The 20,538-nt window shown below is 55.9% G+C and overlaps 1 protein-coding gene across 1 annotated transcript; it reads right to left on the bottom strand.

The window, feature by feature from the left end:
• On the bottom strand, positions 1-12,316 carry ADAMTS15 (ADAM metallopeptidase with thrombospondin type 1 motif 15). Its single transcript, XM_030505566.1, has 8 exons — positions 11,277-12,316; positions 7,221-7,353; positions 6,486-6,653; positions 5,794-6,077; positions 5,029-5,206; positions 4,223-4,404; positions 3,554-3,729; positions 1-3,074 (listed from the first exon to the last, which is right to left on the bottom strand). Exons 1-8 carry the CDS (start codon positions 12,174-12,176, stop codon positions 2,294-2,296), a joined length of 2,802 nt encoding a protein of 933 aa, XP_030361426.1. The 5' UTR covers positions 12,177-12,316; the 3' UTR covers positions 1-2,293.
• Positions 12,317-20,538: the final 8,222 nt, after the last annotated feature.

Raw genomic sequence — 20,538 nt, 5'->3', positions numbered from 1 at the left:
TGACTTTAAATACAGTTTATTTCAGGTTTGCTATCGCGGCACGAACAGCAGAGATCGGTGTTCAGTATACATGGTATACACAAAGCAGCCAGTCCGAGTGGCATCTCCATCCTTTTGCTGCACACTTGGCAAAAGAACCACACACAAAGAGTCCTTCCCCTCCCCACAGACAAGGGTGACAGGTTCTCAGTGGCTTGGAAACCATCTCTTGGGGTAGCAAGAGACAAAAGGGCAGGTCCTCAGAGCTCTGTCCCCAAATGAAAGCTTGGCTATGCAGGAAAACCCTCCAGAATGGATCTGATGATGGGAATGGAGACCTGGGAGTAGTGGGAATGGAGTTCTGGATTTGCTAGAACATGGAATCCCATTCCACAGGGCAACCACAGCATCTGCTCCTGACATGGTCTAGTGTGAGGCATCCCTGCCCATGGCAGGGAGTAGGAACTGGGTGATCTTAAGGTCCTTTCCAACCCAGATCATTCCATGACTCTATCAAGCAGTGTGTAGGCCCAGAACATTCCTGTGTTCAAAAGGCACTATGCCAGTCCATGAGGATGGCTCCCCAAACGTTGTCATGAGGAGTTTGTAAGCTGATGGAAAGGTCTAGCAAGGGAATCCTGATGGAAAGGTCTAGCAAGGGAATCCTTGTGCTCCCTCTGTCCTGTCCCTTGTGATCTTCTTCCCCTTGCCCACAATATTGGGGCAGAAAGGGCACAAGGAGTTTCCATGCTACACCTGCATGGGACCGAGCAAGCCTCTAGCGGCTGAGACAGCATCTTCTGCCTCCCTGTCACCTGTGTGTCCTCCCTATAGCTCCTTCCTGCTGCTCCCAGTAAGTGCATCACTCAACACAGGGGCTCTGGCTTACTCCCAGTCACAGCTAATGGGTTCAGAGACACCTTCACCAGTGAAGTGGTCCCTGATGATTTGATCTGAGTAAAAGACCCGAGTGATGTGTTGAATGGTCACCTCCAGCCGCAATGGGCACGGTGCTATATCCGAGGTACGGAATAAACCCTGCATGAAACCCTGGAGGGGGAAACTGGTTGTAACAAGAGGTTCAAAGCTGCCTTCTGCATGTCCATACCCCACTGAGCCCCTTTCCCACAGGAAAACCCGGTTTATCCTCCACTGCCACAGCTCAAGTGATGCTGGAGGGATCCCCCCAGCTCTGCTCAGCTCAGGATGTCTCAGAGGGGCTTAATGCAGAGGAAACATAACCCGTCCTGGCCCTCCTGGCTGGAGGGCAGTGGGCTCTCTGTGCACAGCATATTGGTCCCATTAAGCAGTGAGCACCATTTCCAGAGCGGAGTCAAGTACCAGTGGCTGGTGGGGCTGTGTCTGGCCCCATACACTACAGTACAGTTGCTTGGTTTGGGATGACAGCTCCAATCTCAGGTCCAGAGTGATCCCTTTGAACCCTGAAAAGCTTAAGGCGGGTGGTTTAGAACCTGCCCTGGATCAGGGTGTGAAGGAGCATCCAGCTACACACAGGATGCTCACACAGCCCCATCCCAAAGCACCATAGGGAACCCTCATCCAGGTGTGAGAGCCCACTGGGAATACCTCTCCACAAGGTTTACATCCATTGGGATGGAGGGGGAAGGAAGGAGGTTAAAACAATACAGAGTTAAGCACCATAAAATCTACACTGGTCAGGTCATAAACATGAGAAGAAAACCACAATAAAGCCAACACCTTCCAGCCTGGCCCAGGGATGCTGCTGGGGCTCGAAGGACCACCCCAGGCAGCAGAGTCCTCACCAGTGGAAGCATCAGTCCCAGCACCTTGGTGGTTGGACAATGTCAGTTGCCATCATTGCATTGATAAATCTTTTTTGGTCCCATTGAGCACAAGTGTTGGGGGAGCCCAAGGAGGGGGGAGGTAGGCTGGGCCCTGGGAAGACAGGGGAGGCTTTGGCTGTGCAATATAGGGGCATCTCCCTGTACTCAGATCCATCCCGGGCAGTGATCCTCCTCGTTCCCATCTGTGTTTCCTTCCTGATCCCAGCCTCTGCCGATGGGTTTCCGCGTCATTCAGCAGCTTCGAGGTAGATGTTTGTTCCTCCTCTGTCTCCGAGCGACCTGGTCGGTGACATCCCTCTCAGACCCATGGGGTGTGTGTGCTCTGTCCCCACACCCGGTCCCTTTGGTTTTCCCCCGTTTTATTCCTTTCCCCCCCCTGTTTTCTATGTGCTATGGACATCTCCCCCATCCCCACCCCTGGCTGCTCCTCAGCCGCACCCAGCCAGAGAAGCACCATGCCCTTCCTCACACAGCACCCCGGAACCTGCTCAGCACGGCCTCAAGGTGCAGAAATCCAGCTCCTGGGGCTTCCTCCGGGAATTGCAGCTCTCCCGCGGGAGCAGGCGCCCGGCTGGGACCGAGCACTTCAGCGCCCGCCTCTTGAACCCGCGACCACAGCTCTTGGAGCAGGGTGACCATGGTCCAGCATCCCAGGCGGGGCAGGGCTCCCCGCAGAGCCGGACCTCAGCCGGGCGCTGCGCAGCATCGCACTCGGCCGCGGGTTGCCCATAGGAGTCATGACAAGCCACCGAGCGCTTCTGCAGCCCATCGCCGCAGGTGACGGAGCACGCTTCCCATCCGCCCGCTGCCCACTTGTAGGAGGGACGTTTGTAGCTCGGCCTCCCGCCATCCAGGCGGTTGGACAGGCTGAGGACGCTGTTGTTGAGGTCCGGCGGGGTCCTGCCCTCCTTCCTGTAGGAGGCTTTGTCCTCCTTGCTCTCCTTGGGGAGGTAGAAGGAGTAGCGCACCCGGGGAGGGGTCATCTTCCCCACGGAGAGCACCTCCAGAGTCAGGGGCTCCTGGATGGGTTTGAAGGCCTGGAGGCTCTCGACGGCGGTGCCGGTGCCACTGTACCGCAGGACGCTGCCCTTCACCATCAGGTCCCTCTCCACCGCCGAGACGATGAAGTGCCCGTTCAGCAGGTACTTGCCCTGCCCGTTCTTCAGCGCCAGGTAGTTGTCGTCGCTGATGAGCCCCTTGTAGCCCCGCTGCCTGATGTCGATGTTGGAGGCCCCCGCGGGGATGACCACCACGAAGTTGTAGCCGTGCCTGGAAGGGAAGGGCAGGGCATTAAGCAGGAGGACATCCCACTGTGATGGGGTCTCAACCACAAGTCTCAAGATCTTCCCACCCTGATGCTTATCTCCCATGAAGCTCGTTTGGAATCTCCTCCTTACACTGAGTTTCACCTAGGCTGAGCTCAGCCAGATATAGGAAGGTCTTCAGTTCCTCTGGCTCAACAGTGTGGATGTACCAGAGAGAACTCCACCAGCAGAAGCCAACAGCAGGTTAAATGTGTCCTGCTTCTCCTGCAGAGCTAGCCCAGCTCTCCATGAAGTGATGGGGGCTAGCACCAGGAGGTTTTACTTGGGGTGAACTTAGACCCGTCACCATAGAATGGTTGGGGTTTGAAGGGACCTTAAAGATCATCTAGTTCCAACCCCAAACCATCTCCATGACCTTCCTGCACCCACCCCAAAGAGCAGAGCTGGGAGAGGGGGAAGCACACGTGGTCATAAAGCACTTACATGGGTTTGGTGAACAAGCCTGAGACCTTCTTGCAGCTCTTGTTGTCTCCTCCACAGACACTGCACTTGTCAAACTTCTTCTTGGAGCCCAGCTTCCCATCACAACCTGCTTTGATGCATTTGCCCTGGACACAGACCGAGGTGGAGTCTGGGGAGCAAGGGGTCCCATCCACAACCTGCAAGAGCAAAACAACTGCTGTGTTTCCCTCTGCCACCCCACCAACCACCCAGATCCATCCAAGGGCTCCTGAGATGATGCCAGCAGGCACCACAGCACTCTTTGCTCATGCTCTGCTTGGCACTAGGGATCTTTAGGGTCTTTGATGGCACTACATCCCTTTACTCTGCTCTTTCTATTGCACTGGTGCAAAGGGAACACGGGTAACACCACCCTACCCACATCTGTGATGATCATCCTCTATTTCAGGACTATGGGCATATCCCAGAGGCACCTTTACAGGCCTCAAGGAAGTCCCTCCACAGACCAGCTCCAGCCCTGAAAGAAGGAAGCAGGCACATCCAGGCTGATTCACACCAGCTGGTTGGATTCTCCTCCTCCACACCCTCCTCTAACACCAGCTACCCACAAAACAAGGAGAAATCCTTCATTTCCAGGCACGTTGGAGTCATCCCACAGCCCCAGTGGTGACCACGGGGTCCCTCACCCACCTTGGGTGCCAGCACGTAGAAGTAACCGGTGCCATTAGCTCGGCAGATGAGTTTGCATTTATCCCGGGGGGAGACACCGGAGTATTTGGGGACCCAGGAGACGGATGTGGTGAGGCGGTTGGTGCTGTGGCTGTATCCGTTGAAGGCCTCACACTGCTCCTCACGGAAGCTCTTTCCCGGCACTGGAAAAAGAAAGTGGATGTGCGTGGGATTGGGGATCACCACTTGTAGCACTGTGTGCGCTTCTGGTGTCCTCAGCATCAGGCGGACATGGAGCTGGTGGAGCAAGTCCAGAGGAGGCCACGAGGATGCTCAGGGGCTGGAGCACCTCCTGTATGGAGACAGGCTGAGAACATTGGGGCTGTTCAGCCTGGAGAAGAGAAGCTGCGTGGAGACCTCAGAGCAGCTTCAGTGTCTGAAGGGGGCTACGAGGATGATGGAGAGGGACCTTCATCAGGGACTGTAGTGACAGGACAAGGGGTGATGGGTTCAAACTGAAACAGGGCAAGTTCAGGTTAGATATAAGGAAGTAGTTCTTCCCTGTGAGGGTGCTGAGGTGCTGGCACAGGGTGCCCAGAGAAGCTGTGGCTGCCCCATCCCTGGCAGTGTTCAAGGCCAGGTTGGACACAGGGGCTTGGAGCAACCTGCTCTAGTGGAAGGTGTCCCTGCTCATGACAGGGGGCTGGAGCTGGATGAGCTTTAAGGTCCCTTCAGCCCAAACCAGGCTGGGATTCTATGGAGCTGCAGCTCCAGCTTTAGGGGCTGTTACAGGTCATGCAGAGAACCAGGGGCGCGCAAGCCCTTACCTGCAGCAGAGCAGGGCTCCAGGTTGCAGGAGCGGTACTTGACGCGGATGCCCTCGCAGTAGGAGCCCCCGTTGGCAGGCACGGGGTGGGTGCACTCCCGCTTGGCCAGCTGCACCCCTCCACCACACGTCCTCGAGCACTGCCCATAGGGCGCCCACTTGGCCCAGCCACCATCCACCTGCGGGGATGCGGTGGGATGAGATGCTGCGTCCCCTTTACCACCAGCTCCATCCTGAGCAAGGGCTCTCAGCATCCCTTGTAAAGCAAAACCTCTGCCAGATACCCCCAAACCCATGTGGGGCTGGATGGATCAGGAGCTCTCAACATCCCTTATAGAGCAAAACCTCTTCCAGTTGCTCCTAAACCCATGTGGGGCTGGATGGAGCAGGGGCTCTCAGCATCCTTTGGCAAACAAAACCTCTTCCAGATGCCCCCAAACTCATTTGGGGCTCAATGGAGCAGAGGCTTTCAGCATCCTTTGGCAAGCAAAATCTCTTCCAGTTGCTCCTAAACCCATTTGGGGCTGGATGGAGCAGGGGCTCTCAGCATCCCTTATAAAGCAAAACCTCTTCCAGTTGCTCCTAAGCCCATGTGGGGCTGGATGGAGCAGAGCATCATCCCTCCTTGAGCACTACACAGTGCCCCAGCGACCTCCATCTCTTTCCACATCAGTGTGCCCCCAGCACCAGGAGGAGGGGGAATCCCTCAGCCAAAGCTCAGGGTGACCCCAGGGGATGCTCTGGGGCTCCTGGGGCAGGTACTCACCCTGTACTTACTGATGTTATGCCTCTCAACACAGGAGCCCTTGAGGCAGAAGCGCCCCTCGCCGCAGCTCGTGCCGTCGGCCCAGGGGAAGTGCCGGGTCTGGCAGACGATCTGGCCCCGTGCCTTGCCCGTGCACCACAGCTTGGCGCAGTACTGCATGTAGGGGCAGGGCTTGGAGCCCACCCCGAAGGCCAGCTCGCACTGCTGGTTCAGGCTGTAGCTCGTCCCCGGCAGGTCTTCGGGCAGCGGGATGGGCTTGGCAGGCTGGTCCAGCAAGCAGTCTCCTGCAGCAGGGAGGATGGGGAGGTCTGTGGGGTCCTGGGGGGTTGTACACACCAGCGTGGGGATGGCCAAAGCTACCCCAACCCCATGGATGCTACCCAAGGGCAGACCCAAGTGACTCCATCTCTTGGTGACACATGGCAGCCTCAGGTGGAATCATAGAATCAACCAGGTTGGAAGAGAGCTTCGAGACCATCAAGTCCAACCATTCCCCAGCACTGCCAAGGCCACCACTAACCCATGTCACTGAGGGCCTCGTCTGCACGTGTTTAGAACACTTCCAGGGATGGTGACTCCACTCCTTCTATCTTTGTTTGCAGAGTGGGGAGAAGAGCTGCTCCACAGCCCATCAACGAGCCCCAGGCATGGGTCCTGCTCCCCAGGGGCAGGACACAGGTAAGAGGGCTCACCATGGCCGCTGTCGAGGAAGTCGGTGATGATGGCAGCGCTGCAGGCTGACCAGGGGTTGGCACGGTCGATCTGGATGAGGGTGGGGGACATCATGTGGTTGGTCTTCAGCCGGCCGAAGACCTCCTCACAAGCCTTCACATTGTCATGGGGCATGTTGAAGACGTGGCCTGGGAAAGGGAGAAAGAGGGACAGCATGAATAACCCCGCTTGGCACAGAGAGCCAAGCTTCTTGCAATGGGGGAAACCCAGGCACGGAGTGGGGCAGACAATTGCAGGGATTGCAGTGGCTGTGGGCAGCCCAAGGGACACACGGGGAAGGATAAGGCTCCACACAAGCAGCAGGAGCTTGCAGGACCAGCACCATTCCCGCTGTCCCGGCTGCTTTGTGCATGTGGAAAGGAAGGGAAATGGCAAAGAGAAGGAAACTTCAGTGCTCAACCCCATCCTTCCTCCTCTTCCTCCTCCCACCGAGCACCACAAGTGTCTCCAGAGGTAGGTTCCTGTTGTTTTAGGCCTATGGGCATATCCCAAAGGATGCTGCGAGCCCAGCCCAGGTAGCAACCACAACAGCAAAGCCTTTTGCTTCGCCAGCAGCTCTCTCCCAGCCGGGTCTCATGCCCCAAGGTGGAGTTTCCCCATCTCCAGACACCGGTTATTGTCTCATCTTCCGGAGGAGGGTTATTTTGGACCTCCTGGCATTCCTCCCGGCAGGAATCGGAGAGCAGGAGCCTTACCCAGCTCATGGGCAGTGGTGAAAGCCGAAGGCAGCCCATCGTCCTCGATGACAGAGCAGCTCCGCTTGGGGTCACACATGGTACCCACATCCGCCATGCCCAGAGTGTCGCACGTGGTGGCACCACACAGGTCCTGCAGGGTATGGAGAAAAGAGGTTATCCCCATGGACAGCACCAGCATCACTGCTCCCATCCCCATCCCAGCCCAAGCGTCCCATGGGGAGCTGACCCCAGGCTGCTGGGAGGAGGCAGCCCAAAGGGATGGGGACCACCGGGCTGGAAACCTCAATCCTGACCCTGACCAGGCTGCAATGGTGTGTTTGCATTTCACCCTGGCACTGGGATGTTTTTGTGCACAGCATCCTCCCAGGCCTTCAGTGACAGCTCTTCCCACCCAAACAGCTCCTCTGCCCAGGGTAGAGGTGGCTTTAGCACCAGAGTCATTGGGATAGAGTCATTCTAGCTCCATTCTTCAATGCAAGCTCAAGGACCAGACCCAGATGGGTGGATGGGAAGGCACTTGGCCTTGGGCTGAGAGCTGACCCATTTCTCAGCCTCATTTCTCTACTTCTTCCTAGGAATAAGGAGCTCCTGGACTGGGTCCAGAGGTTCCCAAGGCTATGGGAAGTGTTCCTGCCTCTCGAAGACACTTTACAGCCACTCCAAGCCCAGCTGATGGAAGAACAAACCAGCCCAACTCAAGGACAGCCAGACCCCACATAGATGCTGCTGGGAGAGAGGTTGGGAAGGGTCTCATTATCGGTGGATCTGCCCTTCTTCAAGATCCAAAGGTGCTTGTGCTAATGAAAGGTCCATTTGAAGATGCAGCCTGGTGGATGCCTTGATGCTTCCTTCCCCTGCTGGGGTCTGTTGGGGATGGAGCATCACCCCATCCCTCAGTGCTGTCCCAGCAGGGGTGGGAGCTGCCGTGGAGGCCACGCAAGAGTCAGGGAGCTGCTTTCCACATGAAAGGGAAACGTAAGGGACTCTGTGGGCTATAAATAAGTGTGATTCATGCTCGGTGCTCCCTGGCCAAGGCGCTGCTCGAACCCTCGCACAAGCTGCTCTGCCAACATTTCCAGAGAAGATTCCAAGCTCAGGCAGGTTCAGCCGCGGGTAAAAAACAGTCCCGGTGGCTCCAGAGAGCCCCAGATGGCTTTAAGAGGAGCCCTGTGGCTACAGAGCCGGGAGGCACAGACCAGGCTGTGATCTGTGGCAAGGTGAGGTGAAGGAACGCCTGGATCTGGGCTATTGCAGCGGGTGGAAAACCTCATTGTACAACCAGGTTCAGCTCTTGCTCTGTGCCCCTGATCCCACCACCCATCACTGCACAGGGACAAGCCGGTGGCATCCCGAATCCCAGGTGACTAAATGGGGCTGGCAAGCCCTTGTCCCAGGGAACCAGTGTATCGCCACGCTGAGCATCACGCCAGGGATGCAGCTTGCCCAAGCTGGGGTTTGGGGCGTGATGGTGGGTCCAAGGGGGTGACACAGCATCACAAAGAAGAGGTGATGCACTCGCAGCTTGCTGCTCTTTGAATTGCTGCTCTTTCCCTGCTGGAGCAGTGAGGTTTTGGCTCCTGGCCCATCACCTGCACTGACACACTGACCCACTTCTCCTGCCGCTGCGGGTACATGAGTGAGCAGCTCTTAATGAGGTGTTCCCAAGCTCCAAGATGCAGCCTCCTGGGGCAGCATCTGTGGGCTCTCATAAGGGCTCCTAACCCCCTCAGAATGCATCCTCCAGGCTTGCAGGGGTGCAGGAGGGGAGGCAACACAAGGATGGAGCTATGGAGGGGAATAGAGAGGAGCTCAAGGTGGGAAAGCAGCGTGCAAAGGAACAGCTCTGCCTTGAGTTCACTGTCACTGATACCCCCCTGCTGCCAGCCCAAATGCAGGGGGGATGCTCAGTGCCCCAGGGGCAAGCAGCTCCCCTGGGACTCTCCTGCCATCCTGACCTTCCCATGTAGGCACTTCCAAGGCTTCTCTTCATCCCCTTAGGAATGTCTCGAGATGTTCTGCAGGTCAGATGGGAGGGATCCTTGTGCACTGATTCACCTCCACAGAGATCAAGGTGAGGACCACTCTCCCTATCATGGAGGCTTCCCTTGTGCATCCAAAGCAACCCCAGAAGGCTGAGCCTTACACACAGGTTTCCAGATTCAGATTCCAGATGTTCTTTAGTCCAGTTGGTCAAAGACGTTCATCAAACCTTTGCTGGTGGGACATTGAGGTTCAGAATGGGTGAGAAGCACGGCCAAGCCCTTTGCTGTGGTGTCTGATGCTGTTTCCAAGAGGCAGGAGTGCAGCTGAAGGCTCCAACAAGCACTAGCTCAGGTAAGAAGGTCCCATGGCCATGGTTGCTGGCAGATGTGCACCCATTAGCAGGACTGAGATCCCAAAAGGCAAATCCACAATCCAGCGCAGGCAACATCAGGATGGAGCAGAGCCAAGCGGGAGAGGGCTGCCCCATTCAAACAACTGGAAGCTGCCTATCAACAGGACTGGAGGTGAAATTTAAGTCGGGGGCTTTTGTAACAGCTTTTTGGCAGGGAGAGAAGCGTTGGGGTGTCAGGGGACCACAGATGGATGCACTCAAGGAAGGCAGATGTCTCTTCCATCGTGTGCCTTTGCACTGAGCTTGCCTTGGGATTTCAGGAATGGCTGGGTTAGCAACGTATAAAGAATGCAGCATGGCCGTGATCCGCAGCCTTGGAATCGCTGGGATCGAATCCGACCCACGTGTGGCTCTGGTGACCTCGCTGGGTTTCCATCAGGGATGGAGCTGGGGTGTCAGCAGACATCCTCCTGTCTGCAGCCACCCTGCTCCGGCAGGCTGGGGTTTGACCCTGCCTGTGCTCCAGTGGGATTTACAGCTGGATGGAGGTCATGGTCCCTGCCCAGGGACAAGGATGAGGTCTCTCATCATTCCTGGTCCAGGAATGCTCTGATGCCAGGGTAGGGGCAGCTGAACTAAGCTGGATGCTATACTCTTCCCACCCATGAGTGGTTGACCTGGAAAGATGTTTTGGGAATGGTGTCCCTGCTGTTGAGGGGAGTTCCTGACCTGCCCCTAATCCTAAACATCTGGGCAGGGATTGAGGAATGAGGAAACACAAGGTGCTCTTGCTGGCAAAGCCAAGGTAAGACATGATCACCCTCTTCAAGCTGGGCACATCCTTCCTCGCTCCCATCACCAGTTTGGCGTGCAGGATGCAGCACCCCCAGCTTGGCACTGCACTGACAGGACAGTGGGGAAGAGGAGCAGCATTTGGGGGGAGGCTCTGGGAGTGGTGTCACCACTTCCATGTCACCCAGTTTAATCCCAGAGGGAGGATGGAGCTGTCCCATGGAGCTGTGGAGCCCATGCTGAAGGTAAGGAAAAGGCCCTTTCCCCTCCACAGGGATGCAGCCAGCTCACAGCAGAGGTGGGGAACACTCTCACCTCTGCCCCTGCAAGGTCTGCAAGCGCTGGCTCTATCTCTGGTGCTTTCCTTCCAGCCCTGAACCAGGTCCATGCGGAGCAGCCAGCACGCAGGAGAGGTCCAGGTTCTCAGGAGGACCCCGCATGAGTCAGAGGAAGCAGGGAGAGGTGGGATCCTTTTTGGCAGGTGGCACCGTGAGCAATTCCCAGCCAAGGAGAGGGAAGCAGGGCCATGCTCCTCCTCTTCTGGGCTCACACCCCATGTTTTGGGGTGGCGGCTGCCTGTGCCAGAGCCGCCGGGGCTCCTGCCAGGAGGCTGGGGATGGAGCAGCAGGTTTCTGCCCATGGGGACAACCTGCCTTTGCACAGCCCTTGGCCTCACTCAGCCCCCTGGCAGGGCTGCTGCTCAAAACCTGCCCAGAGGACAGCAAGGGCTGGCTCTAGGGGTCTTGGTCCACACAGCCCCAGCACCATGAGGATGGAGGATCCATTGGGAAAGGGGGATTGGCCACAAGTGCGACCTTCTCCAGTGTGCACTAGAGGTGGGGTGGAGGTGGCAAGGGACCTTAGCACGGTGTGGGGCTCCTTAAAATGGGGGGCAGCACCTCTGGGTCATCCCCCCTTGCACCCACCTGCTTGGTGAAGAGGATGGCGGTGTCCCAGTACTCGGGGTGCTTGTCGCTGACCTTGTTCCACTTCTTCTGCCAGGCACAGAAGTTGCGGAGGGTGAGGGCGGCATTCCCGGTCACTTTGGGCCCTTTATCATCCTGCCCAATGAGGAGGAACTTGACCACGGAGATCTGGATGGGGTTCCGGATGCTGGGGTGCTTGTAGAGGCGGGCGGCCGTGGCCATCAGCGTGAGCAGGTAGTGCTGGAGATCATCCCCATGGAACTTCACCATCGACTCATCAGCCACCACCAAGGTCTCCACATACCGGGGGACCGAGGCAAAGCGCTTGGCCCGACCCCCTTTCCCCCCTCCGCGTCCCCGGTACTTATCCAGCGCCTGCAGCACGCCGGGGGTGAGCCCGGAGCCCACGGCGCAGCGGGATGCTCCGGCCCCGACGGGGCGGCCGGGGCTGCGGCGCTGGAGGCGGTGCGCCCCGCCGGCTGCGCCCCCAGCCAGCGGGCTGATGATGTACTCGGCTCCTCGGTAGCCGAAAGCCCCCCGGAGCCCCCCGCAAAGACTGAGGGCGGCGAAAGACTCCCGGTCGGCGTTGACATCCCCTGAATAAAAGCAGTGCCGGAGGCCGGGGCCGGGGCGGGCGGCGGCCCCCAGGTAATGAGCGGCGAAGGCGGGAGCGATGAAGTGAGCATCGGGGGTGAGGTGGAGGTAGAAATCCTCCCCGAAAGCCGAGAGCTGGAAAACCACCGCCTGCCCCCCCCGGGGCGGCTCGGCGGGCCCCCGCCTGAAGTAGGATCTGCCGTTGATGTCCGGGTCCAGGCGGAGCGGGGTCACCACCTCGGTGTCGTCCAGGGGCAGGCTCAGCCCCGGGGCGCCCAACAGCAGCAGCGGCAGCAGCGGCAGCATCGTCCCGGCGGGATCACATCGGGGGTCGGGGAGGCGGCGGCGGGGGGGGAGAAAGCAGATCGGGCCCCCCCTTCTTCTTCGTCCTCCTGTTCGCAGGCGGGGGCTGGGGGAGCGCAGCGGCCGTGCGAGCCGCCTGCCCCGCCGCTACCTGCCGTGCGGGGCGCGGAGCGGTTATATGCGGACGGACGGGGCGGGAGAGCGGGCGCGGCTTCGGGCCGCCGCAGCCACTCCGCGGCCGGGGGACGGAGCCGCGGAGCGGAGCGGGAGAGCCCAGAGCAGCGGGGCCGGCAGAGCCGAGCTCCGCCCGGGGCGGGACCGCGGCGGGTGGGATGGGATAGAGAGGGGGGAATGGGATGGGGTGGGTGGGATGGGGAGAGGTGGGATGAAGGGGGTGGGCTGCGCTGAAATTAAATGGGATGGCTTGGGAGGGTAGGGCGGGGTAGGATGGAATGGGGAGAGGGGGGAAATGGGATGAGCTGGGGGTATGGGGTGGGATGGGATGGGCAGGAATAGGACGAAATAGGATGGGATGGGGGGGTGGGATGGCCTGGGAAGGTAGGATGAGATAGCATGGGATGGAATGGGGGAGATGAGGTGGGATGAGGGTATGGGATAGGATGGAATGGGATGGGATAAGGGGAATGGGATAGGATGGCATGGCATAGCATAGCATGGCATGGGAGGGTGGGATGGGGTGGGATGGGGTGGAATAAGATGGAAAGGGATGGGGGTGTGGGATGGAATGAGACAGGGGAGTGGGATGGGGATGTGGGATGGGGTGGGAATGTGGGGTTGGATGGGATGAGGATGTGGGATGCGGACCCTCTTCACTTGTATTCTTGCAGTGCCGAAGGGGACCCTGCAGTCCTCAGGGATGCTCCCATCTGCTGGGCTCCCTCCTGCAGCTCCCCACTCGTGCTCCAGGTGAAGGGGTGGGAGGAAGCTCTGTGCCCCCCCGACAAGGAGGAAGCTGTGGTCGGGGAAGGGGTGCGCAGCGAAAATGAAAGTCCCCTGCTCCTTGCTGGTTTGGGGACAGTTCATCGGGGACTTGTCAGTAGCTGTCTGACCCCTTCAGGAAGATATTAACATGTTTTTACCAGGCCAGGTGAGTCCAGCCCTGAGATCCGGGCTGAGACCCCTCCGTGCTCCTCCAGACCTGCCACTCCAGTGAAATGCCACCCTAAGTGGCCCCATCTGTTGTGCTTCCAGACAGAGTGTCCATCAGAACAGCACCTTGGACCAGGAAGGACGCTGGGGCAGAAGATGCTATTGGGAGGTAGAAAGATGAGGATTTCTGGGGAGCAGGACAGCTAAAAGGAGAGCAATGAAGAGCCCTCAGTAACCCTCTGTGGCTGAGGAATAGATTTATGGACAGCAATAAGCACCCTAACATGGGGATGGGATGCACAGGGAGATGCGTGAGGAGCCCACGCTCCTCTCCAGCACTCTGGGTTGGTTTAGTGATGAAGTTAAGGCCTTTCCATAGACAGGCTGGTTTTGATGTGATTTCAACAAAGGCTTCAAGCACAGCTTTAGGCTTTGTGCACATATGAAATATAAGCCAAGGTGGTTGCTTAAGAGGCAGAGCCCACAGCTCCTTTCAGTGCCAACGCTTCCCCATGCTGTGGTTTGCTTGGTTGTGTGCCTTGCACCTAACCTGTGACCCAAGATGATGATCTGAGTGCACTGGGCTCAGTGAATCTGGGGTTTTGTTTGAATCCCTGTGCCCAGGGATGTCAATAGGACCACGAGGAGAAAATGGGCAGCACAGGGAGAGGAGGTGCACGGGGAAAAGGACACAACCTCGAGCATCTTGAGGTGCCAGGAGGGAATTTCTCCTCTCCTGCCCCATTCAATGGGACAAGTTTATCCTGGAGATCATAGCAGCACCCATGGTGGCACATGGTCCCGTGGCTCCTGGGGACATTTTGGGAGTGAAGTTTATTCATGAGCAGGTTGCTGAGCGGGATGGGGAGGTTGTGGTGCTTCCTCTCATCCCCATCTCTGCTCTGTTTGCTCGTTGTGGCTTTCGTGTTTAAAGGCAGTGCTGAGGCGCTGGCAAAGGGTGCCCAGAGAAGCTGTGGCTGCCCCATCCCTGGCAGTGTTCAAGGCCAGGTTGGACACAGGGGCTTGGAGCAACCTGCTCTAGTGGAAGGTGTCCCTGCCCATGGCAGGGGGTTGGATGTCTATGGGTAAGGGAGCAGGAAGGTCCCACATGCACCGTGACAGCACCTTGGCTCCATGTACCTCAGCCTAGAGGTCATCAAGCCAGGGTTAGTCGATGCTGCTCCAGCCCCTCCATCTGCTCCAGATCTTCTCCAGCAGCAGAGAATGAGTCAAACCGAACTGGCAGGACTCTATCTCCAGCCTGGAGAACATCTGATTGCCTCCTGATGGGGACAGGCAGGCAGAAAATGCAGTGTTTTGGCTCTGCTTGAGCTGAGACCCGCTCCATCCCATCGGACACTGGGATTTAGCTGGACTCACTCTGTCCAGTGATGTTAACAGTGTGCTGGAGTCTATGGGGTTGAAACCAAAGGATGGATCAGCTGGCATGAGGTAGGAATCACCTACCGAATGACAGAGCTTTGTTTGCAAGCCAAATCATGTGCTGCCTTCATATTCCTGCCTGTGGGGAGGAGAAAATTGGCTGAGTCTGTGGAGCACATATTGCCCTTAGGGCTCATCCTTTACAGGCAGCTCCATGTCACCAGACAAGAAGGGAGGCACATTTGTATTTATCCTGTAGCTCAAGGACATGATGTGATTTTCCCAATCCCTTTCACTGGGGAGGACCCAGACAAAGCCCTGGAGTGCCCCCTGGGTTGTGGCATCTTCTATCTCCATGGCACATCCCTCCCAAACCAGGGTGGGCAAAAGGGACATCTCTGTTGTGCCTTCTGCAACACAAAGGGGCAGATCACAGCTACCAGCCACAGCAGCAGGGTGAGGGCCAGGCAACAATAAGCAGGTCCCTTCTTTAGGGATCTGCCAGCACCCCACAGCCCTTTCCATCGGTACAAAGAAGCAAGCCCAAGAGAACACCTTGGTCTCACTCTACATCTTCCCAAGTGCTTGGGGATGAAGCTGGCTGCTCTTCATCCCCCTGTAGTTTGCCTGGATTTAATGGAAATGGCCTGGGTATGGGTGACCTAAAGGGAAGCACATGGTAAGCAGGGAATGGAGATGGAAGATGCCTTTGGACCTCACTGAACAGCTACAGATAATAAGGTATATTGAGGTATATAAGGTAAATTTGGCTTCTACTTTGATTTTTGCCTAGAAACCACTTTAAGGTAAATCCTATCTCAGCCAGGTCTAGTCTGTAGCTCACTCTGGTCTGCAGTGCGGACACTCCTTCTCCCACCTTCCTCCTGCTTCACCTCTGGGAAATGATAAGTTGTTCTTGTTCATCACTGTTGTGATGCATTTAGAAAAAAAAGAAGAGAAAAAACCCCCCCCCAAACCCTCACCTATCTCCTGGATATTCCAGATCACAAAAGAAATAGTATTAAATAGACCGTATCTCCAGGCCAGAGTGGGAAGGTTGCAGGCAGGGGAAAGCTGGTGTTGCAAGCCCTTCACTTGTCTTTGTCTGGAAGGTTGGCAGACCAGAGGCCTGGGCTCTCACCCAAAGGATCAGGCTGTGCTCTCCCAGCTCCCCACCATATGGGCAAGGAAGGAGGATCCTCTCCAGGGACTGAAGATGAGTCAAAGTGAGCTGTTAGGCTGCTTTCCAGGAAAGAAAGGCTTGGAGAATAAAAGCTGGCTGGGTCTGGATAGGGTCAGTGAGGGCAAGATGTGCAAGAAAGCCCAGCACGTCAGGGCTTTGCAACCTAAAACCTGCCCCATCCTTGGTCCGGGAAGATGCTGAGTTTCCTTAGATGCATTCTGGCTCTGATGATAGAGATTGGATGCTCTGCCTTGGGTTCCCCATGCAGCAGGGATGGCAGCAGCGCTTTACCTGTCCCATGAGAGAGGATCTGTGATTTAAACGTCTTCAAGCACATCTGCAGCACAACAAAAACCAAATGAGCCTGTTCCCCCCGTGCAGAGGTGCTGCACAGAAAGATCCCTGCGCCTCATCTCATTGCTCCTGCAGCAGGAGCATCTCTGCTGCCTTCTCTCATGGTCCCAACACATAATGTCAGCTCTGGCATCAGGGCTTCAGTATGAGAATACCAAGGAATGCTGAAAGTAGATAAGCGTTAAGGTCCCTTCCAACCCAAACCAGTCTGTGACTCTATGATTTTATGATGCAGAAATCGTCCTAAATTCCCTTCTCTCTTCACCTGCCTGAGACAGGGCCCATCCTTGATTGATTTGCTTTATGGGATGCTCATTTTGGAGATGCATAAACCAAAGATGCAGGGAGACACCAAACAAAAGGGTGAAGCTGCAGATCCGGGTAAGCCTGAAAGGTTGTCAAAATGATGCACATCTGGAACAAACCAGGGCAGAGGGAGGTTCACAAGCCAGATGCTGAGGATGCTCATCACGCTGTTATGAAGTTCATTCATTCTCCTCAGTCCATAAACCACCCAAGAGTGGAATAAAGAGAAGGGGGGATTCAGATCTGGGGTTTTTTTCCTAGAGAAGAGTATTTTCATTATCTTTTCATATTTCTGTAGCACTATTTATGGGCTGGTTCATAGGAAAAGCAGCCCTTGGGCAGGCTTGAAGGTGTCTGTCACATTGGGAGGTTTTAACCCCAGGCTGGACACAGCTTTGTGAAGGGTTTGGGGAAGGACCTGTTGATCCTTGGAGGCTCTTCTCTGGTCTCAGGACACTTTGCAAGCCTCAAGACCATGCGGAGAAGCAGAGAAGCAGCTCCCCAAGGAGCACAAAGCCTTGGGGGGAGAGGTTGCAGTGCTGGAAATAGGATTTAACCCTGGATTTTGGAAAGCCGTAAACCTGCCTTCCTTACAGACACACCTGCACCGGAGCTCCAAATCCACCCCGAAGCAAGGTTGCCCTCTGGTGAGACTTTATTGCTCTGCAAATCGAGGTGTGAAAGGTAATTGAATGCGGCTGATCGCATTACACATCAAAATGAGATTAAAAATAGAGAATCAACACGGAGGTGCCTTAAGAGGGTTTGGAAATCAGATGTGGAATCCTTTAAAACCAAATTAAATCAAATCACAGCCCTTTACTCTTGATGTACCCGGCTCATGGTGCAGCTACAGCACCAAGAGGTCTTGGAGGTGGCACATTCAGTTGATAAATCGAGACCCTGCCTTAGGAAAGAACTATCCCTGCTCTTTCCTAAGCCTAAATGTCTGATTTCCCACATTTAAATGATCCAGTGGGAATTAGGGTTTGCCCCCCCCGCATCACTCTCAGCTGACAAACCTCTTGTGCTGTTGATGCGCAACCCCAGGGATGGGATGCCGCACTGGGGGAGGCTCAAATAGTGCATTAAGAGGAAGGAAAACCCATTTATTTAAGGGCTTTTGGGGTACCAAAGGCTAAACACCCTCCACTTGCAAGGCAGGGAGGCCCTCTTGTGGCTATGATAGTGCAGTGCAGTGATTCCTGATCGATCCTGCGATGGCACATTTTGCTATTTAATTCACTTGCCAGTTCTCATCTGCTCCAAATCAAGCCCCGAATCTCATGCAAATATAAGGCAAGAAATCCTTTCCTTGAACCTCACTTGCCAACCTGGAAGCTAAGATGGTTCTACTGAAGATAACTTGGCAGGACACAAAGCTAGGGCTATGGTTTGAAGCCCAGATGCTTTTCTGGCAGAGATTTCTTCCCACTTGCTGCCATCAAAAGAAAAACTAATGGAATTATGTCCTTTTTTGCCATCAAGTGGGTTTGGTGCTGGCTGCAGGACCCTTTACTCTCCTCTTGCTGCTGCAGGATCTGCTCCAGGGCCGCCAACTCGCAGGGACGGATGTAGGATTTCCTTCATAGGGAGGCACTGACATCTAGTGGTAACATTTATTGAGCTTGGAGCTGCTGATACATGATTCTCCCAAATGTTTTCCGGGGGCTGAAGGCAAAGCAAAGAGGGAAATAGCTAAAACATCAGCCTGGCACTGCAGATTGGGATGTGATGCCGTTTGCAGAGAAAGGAGGGCGCAGCAAAGCATCACATTGAGCCCTGAAATGGGGTAATCTCACTGCTGCAGGGCAGGAACACTGACTGCAACGTCGGCCTCATCCTGGCAGCCGAAATTCCCTGGGAAATGGGTGCCAGGCTCAGTCCTCCGGGAAGGATACAGGAGAGAGCTGCTCGCCGCATGGATCTGCAGAGCTGGGAATGGGGGGCAGGCGTTTGCAAGCTGGGTGATCAAAAGGGACTTTAAATCACAGTGACGGGGGAGTTAATGGCTTCCACATGCTCAGACAGCCCCTTAGAAATGAGAGGAGCATACCCTGAGCTGTAAGCGAGGTTTGGTGGCAGCGTGTCCTGCAACGGGGTAAGAAACCAGGTTGGACACAGGGGCTTGGAGCAACCTGCTCTAGTGGAAGGTGTCCCTGCCCGTGGCAGGGGGTTGGAACTGGAGGAGCTTTAAGGTCCTTTCCAACCTATTCCATGGTTCTAAGCAGGAAGCCCAAAAGCCTTGGGGTGCCTCATCGCCTGCGGGAGGAGACGCAGCCAGGTGAGGTTTTATTGTCTCCCTGTGTCCCTTTGAGCTGGTTTATGAAGAGCCCAGCGAGGCTACAAGCAATTCCAGCTACTGTTTGCAGAGCGAAGCCGCTAATGAAAACCAGCAGCGCCTTCAAGCCAGGATGCAAGTGTGTCCTCCGAGATCAAAGGGGCAGCTCCGAGAGCGGAAAGCCGGGAATAAATTGCATCCTGTTGGAGAGACGTGCCCTGTGTTGCCTGCAGCCTTCACCTGTCCTAGTTCAGAGCAGGGGCACCACTGCAGCATGGTTTGGGTTGGAAGGGACCTTAAATCTCATCCTTAAAGCCACAGGCAGGGACACCTTCCACTAGAGCAGGTTGCTCCAAGCCCCTGTGTCCAACCTGGCCTTGAACACTGCCAGGGATGGGGCAGCCACAGCTTCTCTGGGCACCCTGTGCCAGCGCCTCAGCACCCTCACAGGGAAGAACTTCCTTATATCCCATCTCAATCTCCTCTGATTCAGGTTAAAGCCATCCCCCTTTCAATACGCAGCCCTGGAGAGATGTCCCAGACCCAATTACACTGTGCATGGGGCTGCTTTTTACCTTTATTCTTATTAATCTTCCTATTTCCCCCCCTCACACAGTCACAAACCACACTTTAAAAAGCAGAGAAGTAACCAGAGCCCTGGCCTCGGGCAGTGCTGCTATTTCGAGCCAGGGCTGTGTTTACTATATAGGTAGGGATGTGGCTTTTAAGTGGAGATAATAATAGAGAGGCAGATGTAAATACATGCTGGAGTAAAGGGAGAGCAGCCTTTAACCCTGTGCCCTGTTGCTCAGCTGTGGCTGGATTCTGGTTTCCCAGGAATCCTGAGGTGCCAAATGCTGCTTTATCCTTTTGGATCTTTTTAGGATTAGGTGAAGGGAAGGAAAATAAGAGTTTAGAGGAGCTGATCCTTGTGCTGGCACCCACAGCAAGGTTAAAGGAGCACAATCCCAGCCCTGAGTATCTGCTACTCCTTGGAAAGGGTTAGAAAACCAGGGTATGGAGCAGGATAAGCTGCTTCAAGGATATCTCGGGATATCTCCTGGGTACAAAGGGCCTTCCAGAGGCCAGGAATCTCATGAACTAATGAGGCTTAATAGGAAAGAAGGAGTAATATATAAAAAGTGATTTCCCTTTCTCCATTACAGCTGGTTGTTCCCTGGCGCTGAGCAGGTTCCAGCCAGGGGCAGCGTGTTCCTGCCCATCTCCTGATGTTTGCCACCACTGAGTATGTGTTTTACCTGGTTTTACTGCCTGAGGCTTTTCTAGTCCTGTAGGAGTATAAAAGGGAATGCGGACACGAGGCCAAACTCCATTGCACGGGGGAGAGCTGGGTTTCCACAAGCCTGGTTCAGCCTGTTGTCCGATTCCAGCCGGAGCAAAGCCCATGTGGACCCAGCTGTTTGCTCAGGGCATGGAAACCTCCTTGTCTGTGTCAGTGCTGGAGCTTTCCCTGGGGCCCACAGCCCTCTCTGCCCTTGGCTAAGCAAAGGACATGGGAACCAGGAAGGGGGAACCTCTGGAGGCACCTTCTGCCTTCCAGGCCGGAATGAGATGCTTTCCAGCTGGCAAAGGCCTGGTGCTTTCCAGCAGTGGAGGGATGCTGGGGGGAAATGGGGAGGGGGAATCATCGAATCACAGAATCATGGTATGGTTTGGGTTGGAAGGCACCTTAAAGCTTATCTGGTTCCATGGGCAGGGACCAGGTTGCTCCAAGCCCAACCTGGCCT

Source organism: Strigops habroptila, chromosome 17 (genome assembly GCF_004027225.2).
Source record: "Strigops habroptila isolate Jane chromosome 17, bStrHab1.2.pri, whole genome shotgun sequence".
Classification (NCBI taxonomy): Eukaryota; Metazoa; Chordata; class Aves; order Psittaciformes; family Psittacidae; genus Strigops; species Strigops habroptila.
This window is presented reverse-complemented; position numbering and strand designations above follow the sequence as displayed.